At 38.2% G+C, this 22923-nt stretch overlaps 1 protein-coding gene across 1 annotated transcript in view; it reads left to right on the forward strand.

Moving 5' to 3' along the window:
• The window catches only part of LOC149204985 (uncharacterized), a 298358-nt gene that overhangs the window by 208474 nt on the left and 66961 nt on the right, over positions 1-22923 (forward strand). The window contains exons 8-10 of the mRNA XM_089394859.1: positions 402-497; positions 897-950; positions 1089-1292. Of these exons, the coding sequence (XP_089250985.1) occupies positions 402-497; positions 897-950; positions 1089-1292 (354 nt within the window). The remainder of the gene's footprint in view (positions 1-401; positions 498-896; positions 951-1088; positions 1293-22923) is intronic.

The raw sequence follows: 22923 nt of genomic DNA on the forward strand, positions 1-22923 counted from the left end.
AGGTTTCTGTGGAGGTTTAAATAAGAGCTGGCTCTGCTCCTGAGTGTCCAACTCAATGCATTTTGTTATGATGTTGATTCATTCATTGTGGGTGTCGATGGCCATCGGGCTCATACATTGGCTTATAGTTTTCCCTTTATAGCATTTGTTGACTGGAACTTTCCTGGCACCCCTATTGTATGCATGATATAATGGGCTTGAATCTTATTGTACTTATTTGTTCTTCGAGTTCGAAGTAATATATGACACATTTAGGAAAAAAATGTTGTTTTGTGCTTGAAACCATACATGTATGCTTGTAGACTACTACTTACTGTATGTGTTGAGACTCCTTACTGTATTACATAATTGAAAACCGCTTATTTCTGAATATCTAATGCGAATTATTATTCACTTGGCAGGATCTACCACACCATGTAGCTGATTCATCACAGTTGAATCCACAACACAACTACAAGCTTGATGCTCATGCATTGAATGGTCGACATCCTGGAGAGGTGTGTTTTCAGGCTTGTCTAAAGTAGGCTTCTAGTAAATGATTTCATGACAAAATGAATGTGTACAAGGTTGGATGGATGATGGAGAAAAATGTATAACAAACTACAACGATTATCATTTTTATAATTTTCTTTATAAGAATCTGGGCCTCGTCACAATGAAAGTTAGAAAAGAAGAAACCTATTTTGATTTCCTTTTATTTGTTAAAACTGGAAAGGTTGTCTGAGGAGCTTAGAAATTGTGTTGCTGATGCTGATTGTCAATCTTGGTGATGCTAAATTATCACTACAGATTATCTGACTTTTTCTAACCTTCATTGGTGTTAAGTTATTAAATTGATTTCTTCTATGAGCATGCTCCATAGTATAGTTGAAGTGCTGCTTTTGATTGTCTGACAGGTAGAATGCAGGGAGTTCCGAGAATCTATTCTAGGAGTTTTGCCACATCGATGGGTATATTTATTATTATATAAAGCAAGCTTCTTTAACTGCTTTTATTTATTAAGAAAAGTATTATCGCAAGATTGGATGTGTTTGGATATTTTTGTTCCTTTATTGACCTCCGGTATCCAAAACTTGTGAAATCTTCAGGATAGAAGGGAGGATACTCTACTTGAGCTGGCACATTTCAGAAAACACAAAAGGAAATCGCTGAAGAAGCTGCCTGGAAAGAAATCATCATCTTCAATTCACAAGCCAGAGGAAAAACATGTTTTTGGGAAGGATACAACGAAAAAAATTACCAGTGCTATTGACAAGGTAGCAGAGTATGCTACATCTGGCAAAACAAAGAAGGTATCATCTTCTGTTAATGCATGGCTATTAGGTTAGTATATTGGTTGATATATTAATGTTTAAGGTAACCCTCTATATGCTTGTCTGTCTTAAAGAAGTTAGATTTTGGAAAAGAATACTTATTCTTTCTTAGTCGGTCCGTTCGTAATAATACACTCCTAGTCAAGATGTATGCTCTTGAGTCTTGACTGAGTATGTTCATAATAACACACAACTCACAAAGGTAATAGGTGGCATCCTTCTAAGTTTCCCATCATTTCTGTATTGAACGTAGCCTTGTGATAATATCATATCTAAGCATCTATTATCAGTGGTCGTTTTCGATTTTAGGTAAATGTCGAGAGTTTATCATAAAGCATGCTGCTCTTATCCCATTTGCAATTCTTTTTAGCCAAAGTTACCTATAGCCTTGGGGATCCGATGCCACATTTTGTGCTTTGGATACAAGTAGGATTTTGAAGATATAAAACATTGAGTGCGGAAGTACTTCTATCCACTTTTGATTTACCACCTCTTTATAGAATGAAGAAATTAATGTTATTTAATCAAGTGGCTGGCCTTACCTGTTACTTGGGAGTGCTTTGGAAGTAGATGTAGGGAATTAGAGTGCACAGATGGTGTAGAGATGAGATAAGATAGTTTTTTTAATATCGATAAATGATTAAGTAATAGGTCAATATGATTAGAGAAAAGAATTAGTGGCTGTTAAACAATAGAAAGAATCTAAAAGAAATATTTTACTAATAAGCTGGAGAGAAAATTTTACAACTCAAGAAGTTTATTATAAATTTTCAAAAACTGGTGATATGAAGTCTGCCTATGGGTAGGTAAATTATTTCCTTGTGATTTCCTTGCTTAGAAACTAAATTAGTTCACAAAATAAAATACACTGACTGGAATTTTTAACTGGAAATAAAAATAGTGGAAGCAAATGAAAGCAATTTTTCACAATTAAAACACAACAAGATTTTCCCTTCAAGATAATTTCTTCAATGAAATAATTTCCAAGCTTACAAGAGCTTCCTTACTAGGAAAATGGCCATCTCAGAAAACTATAGAAGATACACTAAACTTCTGAAATTAATCTGGGCACTTCTACCACTTATATGGCCCTCCAGAAATTTCTGAATCACCACTCGACCTTGGTTGGCTGCTGCGTGAACTGTACAGGCTGTACAGTCCACATATTTTGTTGCACAGCCGCCCTCAACCTGCTGTATGGCCCACTTTCTCTCTGAAGTGTATGGCCTTCACTAGATCAGATTGCTGGCTGATATCTTCTGTTGCTAATCACTGGTTTTTGTCTTCTTTGAGCCTGAACACTGGATGAAGATTCTTTATCACCTTTGCTGTGTGCTCCTTGAGTCACTGTCCTTTGTGTCCCAATCACACTGTGTCTTTCTTCTTCACCTAGCCTGGTCTTCATACTTTTTAGTCCAGATTGAGGGTTGAGATTAAGTCCCTATCAATGCTCTAGATTCACCTAATTTACTAATGTAAAAAGCTTTACATTTCATTAGATATTAAACTCACATTAATAAATGCTCTTCACTCTAATATTTTGTTTAATTAAACTGAATTACTGGGGTAAAGGCTTTGGATGACTTCCACACGTCTGGCACTTAGATCTGTGTGGATGTACCTGTCTGAGCTACAATGTTCAAACATCAACACTTCCACTTAGTGAGGAAGGTATTTTGCACCACTCCAAATTTGTCTCTATAAAATGTAAGCCTCCCTTTAACCAAGGGTTTATTGAGAATGTTTGCATCCTTCTCACCTGTGGAGCAAGGCTGCAGGGGAGCGCCCCCCCCGCGTGCTCACACCTGCTCCCAAAGCGCACTTCGAACCAAGATTTCAGAAGCCAACTTGGAAGCGGGAGTGGGGAGCGACAATTTTCAGAAGCTTTTGGGTCAGGAACAAATTTTATATAATATATATTTTTATATATTTTGATGCATATATGTCAAAAAAACATGTAGAATGATGAATTGTTTATAAAAAGCATAAAAACATGGATTAAGCTATAACATCAATCATCTAGTAGTTATAATCTTCATCAACTAGAGGTCCACAAGTTACAACATCTCGATTCTCATGATTCATCAATCTTAAAGTTTCAAAGTTTTAAAATTCAATATATAACATTTGTCATCACTAAAGTTGTACTTGTAACCATTATCAAACTATAACAAAGAATATCAAACATGAAATGAAACATATAATTTTCACGAAGCATCGTATTCATAATTCATTACCAATGAGTTATAATTGCCAACTTCAAACTTCAAAGTTTCAAACATAAATTGTAATATATTGTTTACAAAAAATGGCATAATAAATATGGAAGAGTCAATAGTTCTAAAAAATACTAGAAACTAGAAAAGACAAGTAAACCTATTATCTACTACATTTTCCTATTTTCTCGTGGTTTATTGGGAGTCTCCTCCCACATAGTCGGACGACCACGTCCAAAACCAGAAGGCACATGGCTTCCACGTGAGGTTGTAGATGGAGGTGGTGGCAAAGATGGTGCAACTCGAGCACTGCTAGTGGTTGATGGGGGTGGTATGGTTGTTAATGCCGTTGTTGCTGCTTCATTCTCATCTTTTAAAAGTCCTACTTCCAGTTGTTCCAAATGTAAGGCTCCATTGTCCAAATTGTCCTCCTCCGAGTTGTTGTCCCAAGTGACATATGATCTATCATATCGAGCCCAGTCACTATAATGTGTCAACAACCTCAAGTTGTAGTGTACATAAACCAAGTTTTTTCCGCAGTTTCATTGAGGCAATTTCTTTTGACATTGTGGATGAAGCTATAGGTGCTCCAACACCTCTCTGCAAAAGAATTATTAACCATTTGTGAAAGCACTTTAACTGCCAATTTTGTCGAAAACCCCTGGAGCCATACATGTTCCACCACTCAATAGGATACATTTTATCTCTATCATCAATGGCATGCAAAGAACCGGAAACTCTAGTTTGAATGAAGTGTTTGCCTAATTCTCCACGCAATCTGGCACACTCCTCCTTGTTAGGGACTAGCTTGTCTAATGTGGTCATATACCCATTTTGTACCACAGAATCTGTATGGGATTTCTCCTTACCCCACCCCCAGGTGTAGGTTGGGCCAACCAAGATGGAGAGTAGTATTTGGCGTAAGGACATACGCCAAGGCATGTAGTGGAACGTTAATATTATCCCACCTTTTGACTACATGTTTGTGAATATGATCATACAATGTGGGATATTTCAACTCAACAATATCTTTTATTTGCCGTAGCATGCTATCCATTTGCTCCTACACCTCCCCAATCACTGGTGCAGTTGTATTTGCAAAATAAATCATGTTATAAATGGGCTTGGTGAACTTCAAAGCATTCCTCACGTCTACCCAAAATTGACCATCAAGAACGGTGTCCTCCACCTCTTCAAAATCTTCCTTGTCAGATACCATTGCAACCTTGTCCTTTAATATCTGCCATGATTCACTTGATACCATGCTAGCCAATGCTCTCTTACCTTCAAAAGGCGCCTGAAGGTGAGGTAATAACTAGCAAATCTAGTCTTTGCTATATTCAATAACTCCAATCTTGAGTGACTATGGAAAAGGCCATGAGTATTGCTATGATTGGTAATGAATGTTACTATTTTCTTGGCTTTCTTGTGCAATGAACCAATCCATTTGTATTGAGGTTCCTTTATCTTAATAATATCATGCATCAAAAGGTTCGTTGTGTGATCTAAAGTTTAAACACCCAAACCAATATATGTTGGGGTATCTATCTTCAATAATTGCTCCTATTGCGGTAAAATTAGAAGCATTATCAATGATGACTTGGATGACATTGTATCACCCAATACTTTCAATTGTTTGAATAAATGGTTCTGCAATGTTGATGTCGGTCTTAAACTTATCTGAGTAGTCATGAGATGAAAGGAAGATTGCGCCAGTAGCAGACACACCAAGAACACTTATCAATGGATTTCCTTTTACATTTGTCCAACCATCAGATACAATGGATACCCCATATTCATTCCAAGAATTTGTGAATTTACCCAAAGCATTTTTTATTTTGGCGTTTTCCAAGTCAAGTCCCACGGTTCTAGCTTTGTCATACCCAGGGCTCTTGTATCCTTTAGGGGCATCATTGATGGCAACAACCATTTCATGCCAATAAGTTGAGCGAAGAACATTCAATGGTTTGCCACATCCATAGAGAAACCAATTTCTTTTTTTGCATCAACGTCATCCCTACAACCTTGGTCAAGGAGTTATGATGTTGTTTTACTCAAAGGGATGTTTGTGCTGGTGGCTGCAAATCCACTACCATGGGTGGGTGCTGATGGAGTTCTTACAGTTGCTCTATGTGTGCTAGTGGTGTCATGTTCACCCTTTGATCTTTTTGATTCATATTGTGCTTCCTTCTCTTCCCTTATATATTTGGTTCTTTGTTGTGTTGACACATGCACACGTTTTGGTTTCCTATTTGTTTATTCCCATCCCATGCTATTTTCCCACATAGATGCTTTTTGGCACGAGTATATGAACCTGTGTAAGTAGCATAGCAATGGGGCATACAAATTTGGTGGTTCCACCCCCTTTCCCTCCTCCAAGCCTTGTGATGTATTTCCACAAGGGTGTTTGGTCTACCCTGCCTTTCTTCCCATCATCTTCACTCCCATTATCCTTCTCCTCCTCTTCCTCTTGTTACTCCTCTTCTCCAGGGTACCTCTACCACTACCCACTGCTTCATCATTCTTCTTCTTCTACTTCCCAACACCATCATCATAGCAAAAAATGGAACCAACAAGATAAGGCTAAGCCATATGTTGAACCCAAAAAATTGCTTCTTTTTGACAACTCCTTTTCACTCCATTCCTCCCTTTTTGACTTTCATAACTCCAATTTGGGTATCAGTTTACAAGGTTGATAGCATAACAGGTACATAATCATCTTCTATTTCATAAATATCATTTTTATTTATTATTTAACTCAATATTTACCTGAGCTATTGAATTACAATGATTCTGCAGTTGATGTATGTTTCTGTAGCTAAGTCCAAGGTTTGATGGGTTGCAAAGCTTTAGCCGAAGAACATGGCATATGGGAAGATGGCAATTAGTTGGTACAACGATTTGTTCCTACTTTCATAGCCTGGATCGATAAAGAAGACACCCTAGCAGCCCGGTGAAAGCGAAAGTTAACCATTGTAGAAGGCGAACCAGGCGAGTGAGATGCAGATTTTTAGTCCCATGATTTGTTGCGTTGATAGCAAATCATGAGCAGATCATGATATCTTGTCTTTCAAAGTTAATTATAGCTATAATGTCAATTATGCATCAGGCGTAATACTCTGAAACATTTAATGAGAGGAGTTTTATAAATATGCCTCTCGGCATAGTGAACAAAGAGACTTTGAATTTTTTATGTTATAAACACTTTGTTTTAATACAAACTTTGTTTTCGTTCCATTTCTTTTGCTGTGCGATCTCGATGCGTGATTAATCATCTGGTGAAGGCATTATAGTAATACTTGCTTCTCGTAGGAGGCCCCCCTCGAGATAGTAAGGTTTTCTTTTATTTGTGATTAATATTTTATTCTGTGTTTCCTGTAGAACTTTGTTAGTTCATTTAGTTGCTTAAGTTTTGATTTTCGAATATAAGTTTTAGATTGTTTTGCAGCGGGTTCATCTAATCATTTTATTGTTGAGTGAAGCGAGATCTCTTGTGCACATGGACAAAGTATAAGTTAACATAGATTAGAAGCATAACTTTACATTGCAATGATATAAATAGGATTTTCATTTGCAGAGTTAATCTTTCTTCTTGTTAAAGTAGATTTATTTATAAGTGTGATTTTATTGCAAGTGTGATTTTTCTTTCAAGCAAGTGTGATTTTATTTATAAGCAAGAGTGATTTCATTTTAAAGCAAGTGTGTGTGTGAGTTTTTATTTCAAGCAAGGTGAGTGTGATTTTATTTTTAAGTGTGAAGCAGGTGTGAAATTTATTTCAAGAAGAGTGTGATCTTTCTTTTAAGCAAGAGAAATAGAATTGATTCCATTTTTATGAGTGATTTATTTACTTACATAGCTGTAGAGAAACATGTGCATTTTGATATCTCAAATTAAGTTAGGAATTGTGTGAGTGACAAAGACTCTTAGCACATACAATGCACATAGATTTCATCAATTTACAAGCCTTGGTTGATAATTCATGTAAGTAATTTAACATTAATTAAATTACCAAACATTTTGGTGCCGTTGCTGGGGAGGTGTATATAGGAGTTTTTTTCTTTTCATTAAAAGAAATAATAAAAATGATATGCATAGGAAAGAGATTCTAGAGGTAGATTTGTAGGTAGAGGTAGGAGTTTGATTCCAACATCATCACTCACCCCACCACAACCTCGTAGTGCCACACCATCCACCCAAACTCATATTCCATCAATTGCAGGCAGACATAGACTTCCTGAGGTACTTAGATCTGAAATCCAACCTAAATATTCACCAACTTCTTCAACTGAAGCTGTAATAGAAGAAGAAGATCCTACATCCCCAACTGAAGGAGTAATTTTTCTATCTTCAACTGGAGAACAACTTCTAGGACAAGAACTAGAAATCCCTAGTGAAGAGGAAGAAGAAGAAACCTATTTTAACATTCCATTAATAGAAGAACCAAAAGAGCTAGAGGAGGAACTAGAAAATCCAATTTTGGAACCTTACATTAGTTCTGAAGAATCTACAATGGGAGGAGAAGGGGAAGGGGAAGTACATAGTGTAAATGGTGAACAACCTAGGATTGGAGGTGGAAGAGGAGGAAATAGCATAGGTGGAAGAAGAGGAAAAGGAGGTGGTAGAGGAGGTTTAGAACCTTTTGGATTTCCCATCCTCGATGAAGATACCATAGCCACAATGAAAAATATCTCACCCTCCATCCTCCCTAATTTTCATGGATTAAGAATGAGGATCTTGAAACATTTCTCTGAGTTTGAAGTTTTGTGTAGATCGTATGACTACTTGCTTGATACTCAAAAGTTGAAATTGTTTCCAGCCAATCTTATGGATGCAACATTAAAATGGTTTATGGGCTTAAGAGTACATTCTATAGGAACATGGGAAGAAATGAAAACTGCATTCATAGAAAAATACAAGGATTATTATATGCTTCATAATTTTAAAGATGAAGTCTTTAAAATGATGCAAAAAGAAGATGAAAATCTTGAAGATTTCGGTGAAAGATTTGCTTATAATGTAAAAAGGGCTCAAATGCATAATCTACATGAAATAATTTTGAAAACTCTCGTACTAAAATCTATCATAAATGAGTGGATAAACATTCTCAATTTGATGGGTAAAGGGGATATTTCTCAGTTATCATTTGGAGATATTTGTGAGTTATGCATACACATTTCAAGAGGAAAGGCAAGAACTGGGAAAAATTCAAGAGATCCTGTTATGTCTAGGATTAATAAATCTGCAATTGGCACAGTAAGTAGGGCTAAAATAGGCAATTTTCTTGATAACTTTAAAACTGATATTTTGGGGAGTCTTAGTGAACAAATAGATGCCCTTAAAGTACAAAACAAGCAAAACACTGAAAATGCTGCATTATCTATCGTTTATCCAAAAAATAAAAACTTGTGTCATATGTGTAGAAAATCACGATACAATGGAATGCCCTTCAATACTGGGTCTTAAAGCTCTCTGTCAAGAGGAAGTAATGCCAAATCAAGTAGAACCTCTTTGTGTTATTGCCAAGAGACCATGGCAAAATCCACAATCAAATATGACCTAAGGTTTCAACACTCAAACATATGCACAACCATCACAAAGTAATTGGATTGCACACATGCGTTTGCAACCTTGGCCTCAACCTTGGGCACAAGGATGGAAAAATCCTTATGGCAAATACCCTCAATATCCTCAACCTTACCCTGTTTTTCCACCACAATATTTTTCTCAGTCTGTTCAACCCTCTCAACCACAAAATCCAAACCCACAACTTTCACTACCATTTCAAACTATCAGTTCCAACATGTCAAGGGGATGTTATAAGTTTTCTCTGTTTTACTAGTTATTATAGAAGATTTATTAAAAACTTTACAAAGATTGCCTCTCGACTTTTCAAATTGCTTACAAAAGATTGTGAATTCATCTGGAATTGTGACTGCCAAAAAGCTTTTGAAACATTGAAAGAAAAGATTTCTGAAGCACCCATTTTAAGAGGACCAAATTGGAAACTACCTTTTCACATTTCGACTGATGCCTCAGATACAACTTTAGGAGCTATATTAGGACATAAAGATTTAACTCCTTATGCCATTTACTACACAAGCAAAAATCTGAACTATATTGTAACAGAAAAGGAGTTTTTAGCTGTGGTGCATGCCATCAATAAGTTCAGCCATTATATCACTGGTTATTAAACCTTCATTCACACAAATCATTCGGCAATTAGATATTTAATGAATAAACCAATTACTAATGGCATAATTACAAGATGGTTATTGTTATTACAAGAATTCAATATTACTATTTTGGATAGACCTGGAAAACAAAACACTGTTGCTGATTTTCTATCTAGAATCCAAAATGATAATAATGATATTCTTGTAGAAGATAATTTTCCTGATGAATATCTTTTTGTAGTATCTATTAAATCTCCTTGTTTTGTAGATATTGCTAATTATTTGGCTACAGAGAAGTTACCATCATACTTGTCTCCTCAAGAGAAAAGAAAGGTTATTCAAACTAGTGCATCTTATTCATGGATAAATGAAGAATTGTACAAGACATGACTTGACTTAATCATTTGAAGATGTGTTAGAGAAGATGAAGTACTAGAGATATTAAAGGCTTGTCATGATGAACCATGTGGATGACACTTCGCTAATAAAAAAATTGCTTATAAAGTCCTTATCTTAGGATATTATTCGCCTTCTTTTTTTAAGGATGCCAAGGAATATGTTAGGAGGTGGCAATTGTCAAAGAATGGGGAAACCTGTTCCTTCAGATGAAATGCCTCTACAACTTCAGGTACTTATTGAAGCTTTTGAGAAATGGGCTTGGATGTTGTTGGTCCAATCAATCCACCGTCAAGACAAAAAAGGTACATTCTTGTTTGTACAAATTATGTCACAAAATGGGCAGAAGCTAAAACACTTCCTTTTGCCACTGAAAATACTATTGTTTCATTTCTTTTTTAGGATATTTTCACTCGTTTTGGTGTCCCAAGGGAAATTTTGACAGATCAAGGCACTCAATTTACATCCAAGTTGGTACATAAGATAATTGAGGAGTACAAAACCAAGCATAAGAAATTTGCAAGATAATCTTGATTTGAAGTTGGTCAAGGAAGATTTTTCTTCCTCTCCAACTTAGCCTTCTACATTCTTTTTCAAAATAATAATAATAATAATAAACATATATATATAAGCTAGAACTCTTCGTTTTCAACCTGGATTTCCTGTTTAAACATGCCAACAATGTTGGTTTTCATGTTTATACAATTGTTATTTTTTATTTATTTTTTTGTTATTCATATATATATATATATATATTTTGTTATTCATATATTTATATTTATATATATTTTGTTATTCATATATATATATATAAATTATAATATATATATATATATTTTGTTATTCATATATATATATATATAAATATATATATATATATATAAATATATAATAACAAAATATATATTTTGTTATTCATATATTTATATTTATATATATATTTTGTTATTCACACACACACATATATATATATATATATATATATATATATATATATATGAATAACAAAAAAATAAATAAAAAATAACAATTGTATAAACATGAAAACCAACATTGTTGGCATGTTTAAACAAGAAATCCAGGTTGAAAACGAAGAGTTCTAGCTTAGATTTTCTTTTTCTATTCTGATCCGAGTTTCTTTTTAGCCCTTTTTCTCTTTTCAAAGGTAAAGCAGCTATGAAATTTTCAACAATCTGCAGCGCTAATAGAATTCTACAATTGACTTGGTAGATTGCGACCAGGTTAGATGAAGATTATGGCAAACTATTTTCAATGAAGATTGCAGTTGGAGCAACCTGACAACCTACAAAAGACCAATCAAAATCAGTGAGACAAAGGATCAAAGGTATGTAAATATTAAATTATATAATAAAGGTAGAACATTTGAATTATGAAATAATTGATGGGTAACCGTTGCTGTTGCCATACTGAATAATGATTACCCTTAATTATTCTCACACAACTTTGGTTTTAACAAAACTATCTATGTCTTGTCAACCAAGTCAGGAATAAACCTTGATATAATTTGAAATTCACCCTGTCCTCTCCATTCATCATTCCACTTCATGCCGAGACACTTCCATTTCACTTAGCACTGTTTTATTGCCAAGATTGCTGTCACCTAAACCTTGATTCAATACATACTCGAATTCCTTCCACTCCTTAATCTTGTCAAAAGAGCAATTACGGGCTAGGCTTCTCTAACATGGGTTCATTGTAAGATCAGAGCTGAATGGGGTTAAGTTTCTCGAAGGATACCCACAAGTCAAACAATTGTTGCAGCAGGCACGGTGGTTAGAATTTGTGGAGAAATTCGATGGGCACGAGAAAGAGGTAACAAAGTCTTTCGCTAGGGCATACGATGGCATTGAAGCAAAAATTGGGTACGTGAAGCCGGTTTTGACAAAGTCTTTTCTAGAAAAAGTTACCGGATTACCAAGAACCGGAAAGAGTTGGTTGAAGAACAAAAAAATTGAAGAAAAAGAATGGAAAGTTTTCCTCAAGAATCCAGGTATGGACATTTCTATGTTTAAAAAGGGAATACGAGTCACAACTTTGAAGAATAAATGGAGGAATTTGCTACTGATCATTCAAAAGTTTATAACTTGTGAAGGAAGATTCAGTAACATGTTCTTTTATCATGCATGCTTAATGTTGATTTTTTTTAATGGGAATGAAATTAACCTACCATAGTTTTTACTTCATAGCTTAAGAAAGATGTCTGGTAATATTCAAAGAAAGGTACAATCTATAGATAATGCCCCATACCATCATGGCTTAATGAAAATCATGATTGAGGCACATCTGAGAAACATATGAGATAATGGGAAGACTTCTTAATTAGAAATCATTTTAAGGAAGCAGCAGAAGGAGATCCTAGCGGTAAGCCAAGAAGATTAGAAGAAAGTTGCCTATAGAAGATAACTCATGTCCACAACAAGGGCAACATTCAGAGGATGAGACTCCTCTTGCAGATATGTTAGAGAACCTTAAAGAGAAAATTGTTAGAAGAAAGATAGCCAACACTAAGGAAGAAAGTTCATCCAAAAAGAAAACATAGCAAGGGAAAATAGAGCAAGGAAAGGTTAAAAAGAAGCCCCTTATTACTAAATCACCATTTAAACCATCATCTACCATAAGAAGAAGTGCAAGGCTAAATAAAATAGTGCATGAATAGCCTCGATAGTCCCTAGAATTTGTCAATTTAGAGGAAGAAGAAATGGAACCTAGAGTTCCATCACCAATCTCCAATCTAACTAGGAAAACACTTGAAATAGATCCTGTCCAATAGGAAATTTATGATTATATAGTCTTTGGAAAGAAGAGCTATAGGTAAAGTCGTTGCATCATCCTCGAACCAAGAAGAAAATGAAGCAATTCATTCTAATATTTCAGGAGAACTCGAAGTTGAAGACACACTCAAGCAAGAAATTTATAGGTTGGAAATATTGAATAGACATTTGAGGTAGGAGAATGAAATAGTAAGGCACATAATGAAATCCAAAGAACCCAAAATGACAACATCCTGCTACATATTGGTTTATGGTGTAGGAAAAATAAGAAATTGACAGCTAAAAACAAATTTCTTAAGAGGAAGATTACGAGTCTGCAACACACAATTTTGATGACGAAACTGAGGATGGCAGTGACCACTAGAAAGGCAAGGAGGACTAACTTGGATGTCCTTGTTCAAGGATCTGAAGAGGCTCAGTAATAGGAAGGACTTACAAATTTTGAAATTTTGCATGAGTGATCCAGATTTAAACAGGAACGCAACAAATTACAGAGATAACCATAAACACAAAGATGCAACAGAAATAATACTTCATTTCATTAATGTAAAACACTGAGATATGCTTACAAATAGAAAATGGAAATAAACAGCTAGGGCGATGGTAGCTTATCTCTGAGAAGAGATGTTGTGGCTACATGCCTCTGAACTCTATCACAATGAGGCTCGAAGGCCTACTTATTGTTGAGAAACAATGGAAAACCCTAAACATCCAAAAAACCTAACCCTAGAAGATGAAACGCCAAATTGTGGGCCCCATTTGGGTAAATTGGTACATCAACTTCCTGGGGTTGTAACTTTGGCATACTATCTCTGTTTGACACATACAATAACTCGTTAGAAAGATCTATCCGAGAACTACAACTTTGGGAAGAAAAGTGGACCGATGTTTCTCCCAGTTTTCGCAAAAAACGTCGTTTAGGGCCTCAAAACGGCTCCGGAAGTTCAGGACCCGAAAAATTGCTAAAAATAGTAAACTGCGCTACAATTAAGGAAACTGAAAAGCTGAAAGAAACAATGGTGGGAGTTCAAGTGGACTTGGTGGGTGGCCACCAATATCCACCTAGATCATTCATCCCCCCTTGGGAAGCAATGGTCCCCATTGCATTGAGTTCCTCCATGAGATGAGGAAACTTCTGCTGAACTTGGTCCTTGGTGAGCCACTTGCCTTGGTGAAGGAGTTGGCTTGCTTTGACAACTCGATACAGCTGAATGTTTTGCTGGCGAGTGTGCTTGATCTGTGTGTCCATGATCCGATCAGTTGTAGCTTGTTCCATGCAATCTGGATTTAACTTTGTGGGTGTGAACTGTTCTGTAATGTTGGATGTGTCTAGTAATGGTGGAAAGTATGGCCGAAGGCAGTCCACATTGAACACTGGGTCCATGCCAAGGAATGTGGGAATGTTGGGCTCAAATGCATTGTCTCCTACAACCATGGTAATGGTGTAAGGACCATATCGGAGTGGTTTGAGTTTCCGATAGGCTTCGGTAAGGCGTTCCTTTTGCAAATGCAACCAGACTTTGTCGCCCACCTGAAACTTGTATGACACCCGATGTTGATCATGTCACTGCTTGTACTTGGCATTTGATTTCTCCAAAATGTCATGGACTTGCTGGCGAATGTGTTGGATGTGCTCAATGAACCTGTTTGCCTTATCTGTTTCGGACTGGACATGAGCCAAATCTGCATGAGTAGCTGCAAATGGCATGGCCACATCAATGGGACATAGTCGCTGGAATCCCAAGCCCACTTGAAAAGGGCTGTGGCCAGTCGAGTTGTGGAGAGCCCGGTTGTAGCTGTTTGAACATAGGGGAGGCTCTCATCCCATGTGCCTGGACGCTTTGAGTTGTACATGCGCAGAATGTGTACAATCATCCTGTTGACAACCTCTGTTTGGCCATCAGTTTGAGGATGGAAGGCTGTGGACTTAGTGAGTTTGGTGTCCAACATCGACCAGAGACTGGACCAAAATGTACTGAGGAACCTGCTGTCTTGATATGAGATGATAGACTGTGGGATCCCAGAGTGTACCCACGTTCGTTCAAAGAAGAGTTTAGCAGTGGCTTCTGCTGTGATATTCTTCTTGTAGGGCGCCATAATGGCCATCTTTGAGAACCTATCGACGACCACAAAAACACAGTCGTTTCCATGCTTAGTGGAAGGAAGGCCTGACATGTAATGCATGGAGATGGATTCCCAAGGTTGACTAGTTGTAGGCAACGAGGTATAGAGGCCTTGCTTCTTGACTGTCGGTTTGGCAATGGCGCAGGCAGTGCATGATCTCATGTCCTTCCCGACATCCTGCCAAAGATTCGGCCAATAGAAATACTTCTGCAGTACTGCCACCGTTTTCTCGACCCCAAAATGCCCAGTAGCTCAACTGTAGTGTGCTTCCCAAATCATCTTGGCATGCTCGCTTGAAGGAACAAAAATGTGACCCAGGTGGCATAACAGGGCTTCCTAGAGGTGAAAATTTGGAACATGCCGACCCTCCAAGAGTGTCTTGTATATGTGGCCAAATTCTGGGTCGCTTTTGTAGAGAAGTGGCCAATTAGAAGTCTTGTGCCCACAGGAGTTGAGGACGGTGGTTAATGACATGATTGGTGGTCGACTGAGGCAATCTACAACATTATTGGTGTTGTCCTTCTTCTACTTGATATTCAAATGGAACTGTTGCAGGTATGTGGACCACTTCTGATGGCGATCATTCTGCAATTTCCCTTGGGTCTGTATGAACTGGAGGGGTTGGTGGTCTGTGTGGATGGCCGTTTTCTTCCCCAAAATGTAATGTTTCCATTGTCGGTAGGCCTTCACAGTGGAATACATTTCTTTGTCATAAGTGGGATACTTCCGGACTGTGTTTGAAAGTGTCTCACTGTGATATGCCACTAGATGCCCGTGTTGAGTAAGGACTACCCCAATAGCATAGTCAGAGGCATCTGTCTCGACCTCAAATGGTTGTTGCAAGTCTAGCAATGCGAGCACTGGTGCCGAGTAGAGGCGATCTTTCAACTTTGTGAATGCCTTCTGTTGAGATTCAGACCAAAAGAATTTTGTTTTCGCTCCTCCCTTGGTGACTTGACTCAAGGGCCAAGTGATATGAGAAAATCCCAACACGAACCTGCGGTAGAAGTTGGCAAGACCTAGAAAGCTGCGGAGCTCCGTTAGAGTGGTTGGAGAGGGCTAATCCTGAATGACTTGGATCTTGGTTGGATCCACATGCACCCCATGTTCATCAATAATGTATCTCAGGTATTGAACCTGGGTCATGCCAAAAGTGCATTTCTCCAAATTGGCACATAACTTGTGTTGCTGCAGTTTTTGGAGAACCTATCGGATGTGGTGGAGGTGCTCTTCCCAACTCTGGTTGAAGATCAGGATGTCATCCAAGTATACCACTACAAATGAGTTGGTGAATGGCTGCAAGATGTCATCCATTAGCCTCATGAAGGTTGCAGGAGCATTCGTCAATCTGAAAGGCATAACCAACCAACTAAAAAGGCCCTCCTTGGCTTTGAAGGCAGTCTTCCACACATCGAAGGGTTCGATTGGTACCTGGTGATATCTTGACTTCAAATTGATCTTGCTGAAATATTTTGCCCCCTTCAGTTGGTGCAGGAGGTTATCAATCCGTGGAATCGAGTACCTATTACGGACAATGATCTTGTTCAACGCCCGATAGTCAATACAGAGTCTCCAAGTCCCATCCTTCTTCTGTACCAACACGATCGGGCTCCCACAGGGCGATGAACTCAGATGGATGTGACCTTTCTGTAGCAGCGCTTGAATCTGCCTCTTGATTTCAACGTTCTCCAGAACACAGCACCGATCGATTGGTCCATTAGGCAGCGGCGCACCTGGGGTCAGATCGATGGAGTGCTTGACCTAATTGTGCAGAGGAACCCTTGCGGGGGAGGTGAAGATGTCCTTGTACTCCTCCATGACCTTGTCCATCTGTAGTTGTTGTGCGAAGGGGCCCTGTCTGGAGGTCGTGGCACCATCTTCTTCTTTCCTTGAGGGCGTATCATCAGGAAAACATATTTCCCGGTTTTGGAAATGAGCTTACTGCATTGTTTTGCAGTAACCAAAGAGATGACGGTAGGTGGTGCTACCTCTGGTATCCTGTACAACTTATTTCCCAAAGTAATAATAACAGCACAGGGCCTTGATTCATACACAACATGTCGCTTCCACAAGTACGATTGTCCTAATAATACAACATAAACTTCAATGGGAGCAATGTCACATAATACCTCATCCGTGAAGGGCTTGATGTTATATGGAAGGCGACACTGCTGGCTCACGTGAAGATCTCGTCCTTGGTGAAGCCACCCGATGGTGTACGGTTGTGGATGTGCTGTGGTCGGTAAGCCCAGCCATTTCACGACCTCTGCCGAAATGAGGTTCTTTTGGCTCCCGCTGTTAACAATGAACTGTAGCGGGGATCCCTTTACCCACATATGGGAGTGGAAGAGGCGCTCCTCCTCCTCTGGATCTTCGGGTTCCTCCTTCTGGATCTTTGTGGTGGCAACGATGGCGTTGGGCTCTGCATAGGTAATCTCCTTCCCTTTGTCATTCCCCTTGTTGGGTTCTGACTTAGAGTTGGAACATGCATCTGATTCTGAAACCTTTAGCTCAGCCACTAGTGACTGCTTGGCCCGACACTCACTTGTGTTGTGAGTGGAGCTCTTATGGAACTCACACGATTTTCCCGTGTCCTTTTTCGGCTTCGCGGCGCTGTTCTTTGCTTGCAGCTTTGGCAAGTTTTCTTGGGCCACCCCTTGGCTTTGTCCTTTGTTCTGCGGTTTGGGGGCACCTTTCCCTTGCTTCAGATTCGCAGATCCAAAGTCTTACTTCTTCTATTTAAACTTTTGCTCGACCTTGACGGCATATCGGTATGCCGTGCCGAGCGAGGAGATATTCAGGAATTCTATTTCTCCCTGGATGTACTTGTGCAGGCGGCCGCGGTATTTGAGTATCAAATGCTACTCCGAATCCTTGATACCCAACTTTGTGCGAAGGCTATGGAAAATATTGCTTAACTCCGGCACGTCTTGGTCCCTTCCCTGCCATAGCGTGGTCCACTTTATGTATTGATCCTCATAGCTTCCAACAGGGTAGTACTGGTCTTTGATGGCATCTTGGAATGAATTCCAAGTGGGTGCGGCTGAAAATGGTGAGCCAGTACTTTCATCCTTTTGCTCGTAGTAGGTTTCCCACCAATCCTTGATGTGGGGGGCTGCTTTGAGAAGAGCGAAAATAATCTTTTTTCGACTGGAAAAATCATGAACAGAAAAATAACCCTCTAGCATATTTAACCATTTATCGACGGCATTTGCGTCTATCTGACCTTCGAATATGGGGATTTCAAAATTAACTTGTACCTTAAACGGTCTGGTGTTTCCAGAGTAGCTGTGGGAAGCCGATGCGTCGCCCCTAGGTAGTTGCTGAAGGATCTGGGCATAGTTGTCCATCATCACATTCCTTTGAGGGGCTTTAGGTAGGCCAGCCAGAGCAATAGGGTAAGGCGTAACGTATCTCACCAGAAAGTAAGTGAGAGGGTATGAATGAAGTCGCTCGAGGACTTCTTTGAGCAAGATTTTGATAGGATTTCCTGATCCTCGTCTTTCTTTTCATCCGCCATGGGAGGCCGTCGGGTTTTGCGAGGCTGGTCTTGCAAAGGTTCGACTAGTTCAAGCCCTAGCTCCTTATATGCCGACTTTGTTGGGGACATGCAAGGAAAAACAGAGAAAAAGTAGAACGCTCTGATACCACTCATCCATATTTAAACAGGAACGCAACAAATTACAGAGATAACCATAAACACAAAGATGCAACAGAAATAATACTTCATTCATTAATGTAAAACACTGAGATATGCTTACAAATAGAGAATGGAAATAAACAGCTAGGGCAATGGTGGCTACATGCCCCTGAACTGTGTTACAATGAGGCTCGAAGGCCTAATTATTGTTGAGAAACAATGGAAAACCCTAAACATCCAAAAAACCTAACCCTAGAAGACGAGACGTCAAATTGTGGGCCCTGTTTGGGTAAATTGGTACATCAACTTCCCAGGATCGTAACTTTGGCATACGATCTCTTTTTAACGCGTATAATATCTCGTTAGAAAGATCTATCCGAGAACTACAACTTTGGGAAGAGCAACATTAGTCCATGGACCCATGTTGCTCCTAGTTTTCCCAAAAAACGTTGTTTAGGGCCTCAAAATGGCTCCAAAATTTTAGGACCCGAAAATCTGCTAAAAATAGTAAACTATGCTACAATTAAGGAAATTGAAAATCTGAAAGAAACAATGGTGGGGGTCCAAGTGGACTTGGTAGGTGGCCACCAATATCCACCTGGATCAATGAGTACATGCAATGTCTTTCCTGTGGGGGAATGTTGAACCTCAAAATTTCTTCGTTTTGATAACTGGCTTTCACTCCATTCCTCCCTTTTTGAACTTCATAACTCCAATTTGGGTATCAGTTTACAAGGTTGATATCATAGCAAGTACATAATCATCTTCTATTTCATAACTATCATTTGTCTTTATTATTTAACTCAATATTTACCCAAGCTACTAAATTACAGTGATTTTGCAGCTGATGTATGTTTCTGTAGCTAAGTCCAAGGTTTGATGGGTTGCGAAGCTTCAATTGAAGAACATGGAATATGGGCAGATGGCAATTAGTTGGTACAACGATTTGTTGCTACTTTAATAGCCTTGATCAATAAAGAAAACACCCTAGCAGCCTGGTCAAAGCAAAAGTCAACAACCGTAGAAGACGAACTCTGTGAGCGAGATGTAGATTTTTAGCCTCATTATTTGCTGCGTTGATAGAAAATCATGAGCAAATCATGATATCTTATCTTTCAAAGTTAATTATAACTAATGTCAATTAAGGATCAGGCGTAATACTTTGAAACATTTAATGCGAGGAGTTTTATAAATATGCCTCTCGACATAGTGAACATAGAGACTTGGAATTTTTAATGTTATAAACACTCTATTTTAATACAAACTCTGTTTTCGTTCCATTTCTTTTGTTAGGTGACTCGATGCGTGATTAGTCATCTCGTGAAGGCATTATAGTGATACCTGCTTCTCGTAGGAGGGCCCCCTCGAGACAGTAAGGTTTTCTTTTATTTGTGATTAATATTTTATTTTGTGTTTCCTGTAGAACTTTGTTAGTTCATTTAATTGCTTAAGTTTCGATTTTTGAATATAAGTTTTAGATTGTTTTGCAGCAGGTTCATCTAATCATTTTATTGTTGAGTGAAGCGAGATCTCTTGTGTACATGGACAAAGTATAAGTTAACATAGACTAGAAGTATAGCTTTACATTCCTGTGATATAAATAGGATTTTCTTTTGCAGAGTTAATCTTTCTTTTTGTCAAAGTAGATTTATTTATAAGTGTGATTTTATTGCAAGCGTGATTTCCATTCAAGCAAGTGTTTTTTTATTTATAAGCAAGAGTGATTTCATTTTAAAGCAAGTGTGTGTGTGATTTTATTTCAAGCAAGGTGTGAGTGTGATTTTATTTTTAAGTGTGAAGCAAGTGTGAAGTTTATTTCAAGAAGAGTGTGATCTTTCTTTTAAGCAAGAGAAATAGAATTGATTCCATTTTTATGAGTGATTTATTTACTTACATAGTTGTAGAGAAACATGTGCATTTTGATATCTCAAATTAACTTAAGAATTGTGTGAGTGACAAAGACTCCTAGCACATAAAATGCACATACATTTTATGAGTTTACTATCCCTGGTTGATAATTCATGTAAGTAATTTAACATCAATTAAATTACGAAACACCATATACTCATCATGTTTGTTGAATGTTGAGATTATTGTTTGGAAGATAATGAGAGAGGAGTGGGAAAGGGTAGGAAAAGAGAAGAAGAACATCTAGATTCTAGATTCATTGAACATTCAACATATTTTTACGTAAATGTTAGATTGAAAAGAAAAAGAATGGGATTATACCCTATCTCCAACAATCTCCCTTTGGCTCTCTAATAATCTCTCTTCAATCTCCCAAGCTTGCAAGTTCCAACAATCTCACACAACCTACTCAAGCTCAAACCCCCTCTCAAATGCTCTCAGTTTCTCTTTCTCACAAATGAAATGGTGATAATAGGGGAGGGGAGGACGCCTTTTATTGTTTTTCTCCTCCCATTTCCCTCCAAAAAGTCACCCCTCTCCCTTGGCCACACGGGGCTTTTGAAGGGCGAGAGTGAATTTTTTCAAGGGAGTGGTCAGGGGCGATCACTCCTCGTGTTTAAAATTTGTTCTCAGAGCGATGGGGAGTGATATGAGAGCGATACGAGAGCAATCACTCCCAAATTTCTTTTACCTGGAGCGCGCTTCTGAAATTTCCTCCAAACGGGAGGAAATAGGGAGTGCGCTTCCCTAGCGCTTCTAAGCGAAGCATGCTTTGGGAGTGAATTCGAGGGGGGGGGGACTCCCTCGTAGCCCTTCTCCAAACGAAAGCGCTTAGGGAGTGTGTTCCCAAATCACTCTTGTTTAGGAGTGATTTTAGGGAGCACGCTCTCGCTAAAAAGAATTTTCTCCCTCCCTAATGCTTTCACAGTTGGATAATACTTATACAAAGAGGTGTTGGAGCACCTATTGTTGAAAATCAATAGGGCTACAATTAGGGTGATTTCGCTTAGACTTGATCACTGCTTGTGATGTATTTTTACTTTTCTTGATTATTAGCTTCTTTTTTTATTATTATGTTGTTCTTATTATCAAACAACTACCAAAAACATGAAGATCAATAATACACAAGAACACAGGATGTATGCTGCAAGCTAGGGCCAAAACCTCTCCTCTTGAGAGGAAAACTCACAAATATTTTCTTTTCTTATAGATTCTTGAAATGACGAATTCCAAGACCTTTGGATCAAGACCAACACCCTTCCAAGACCAAGTTAGACCTTCTAGATGATGTGCTTCTTCTATCCAAGTCAAACCCTGTCAAATCTCTTCCAACTGAACAACTTCGATCCCCAATTATAGAATTTCGACCTCCACTGCAGGATTGAAATTTTCGGCCCCTGCAACAGTCGCTGCTTCCACATGTGTGAGGGAAATTAAGGCTTCCAAGGCTTCCTTACTCCTTCGCTTGGGCTTCTTCTTCTTCTAGGGCTAGTAGGTGACCTAATAGTCCTTTTTTCCATGAATTTCGACCTTCTTTCTGCAACTTGAAAACTTCGACCTTGTAGCTACAAAACCCTATGCTTATCTTCGCATGTGTGTGTGTGTGTGAGAGAGAGAGAGAGAGAGAGAGAGAGAGAGAGAGAGAAACCAATCCAAAACTTCTTTCTTCTTTCCTTATTTGCTAGCCTTCCTTATTTTTCTTCTTCGCGTGGATGATGAGTGAGTGAATGAGTGTCCATTGGAGATTGAATTCTCTCCTATATATAGGCTTCCAAGGAGGACGATATGCCCTAATGAGGCTGACTTCTTAGCTTCGAAGCCGACTTGGTCTTGGAGGTGTATTTTTACGCTTTAGACACAAAATAATTCTTTTGACATGTTACAAGATGCCTAATGGGGTCTTCGTCATATGACAATGACACTATAGACTTCTTGACTATATGACAAACCCTAGAAGCACACAATGGGTGCTTGACCTATAAGTAAAATGAGTTTGAGCATGAAACCCATGCTACAAAAGATAACAATAATAATTTTTCTTTCTTTTTACAATATACAAGAATCAAGAGTACATTTCATATTTATGAAAACCGAACCTAGTTACATATTTCAATAGAAAAAAGCTACCAAGGAGGTGTTTCCTAGTGCTTTTTTCCTAAGCCTAGGAAAAGTAGTGAACCCACCTTTTTAGTACGACTTTATGAGATTATTAAAGTCATGACTTTTTAGTCACTTTATGAGTTCTTAAAGTACATTGTACTTTATAATATTAAAGTGACTTTATATTCTGATTTTATGAGGCAAAAGGTATATGGTATAACAAGTTATTAAAGTGACTAGAGGGGCTCATTATTGAAGGG

The sequence above is a fragment of the Pinus tabuliformis genome, chromosome 1_2, assembly GCF_031772625.1.
Source record: "Pinus tabuliformis cultivar Carrire ecotype Pingquan chromosome 1_2, CPIR1, whole genome shotgun sequence".
NCBI lineage: Eukaryota > Viridiplantae > Streptophyta > Pinopsida > Pinales > Pinaceae > Pinus > Pinus tabuliformis.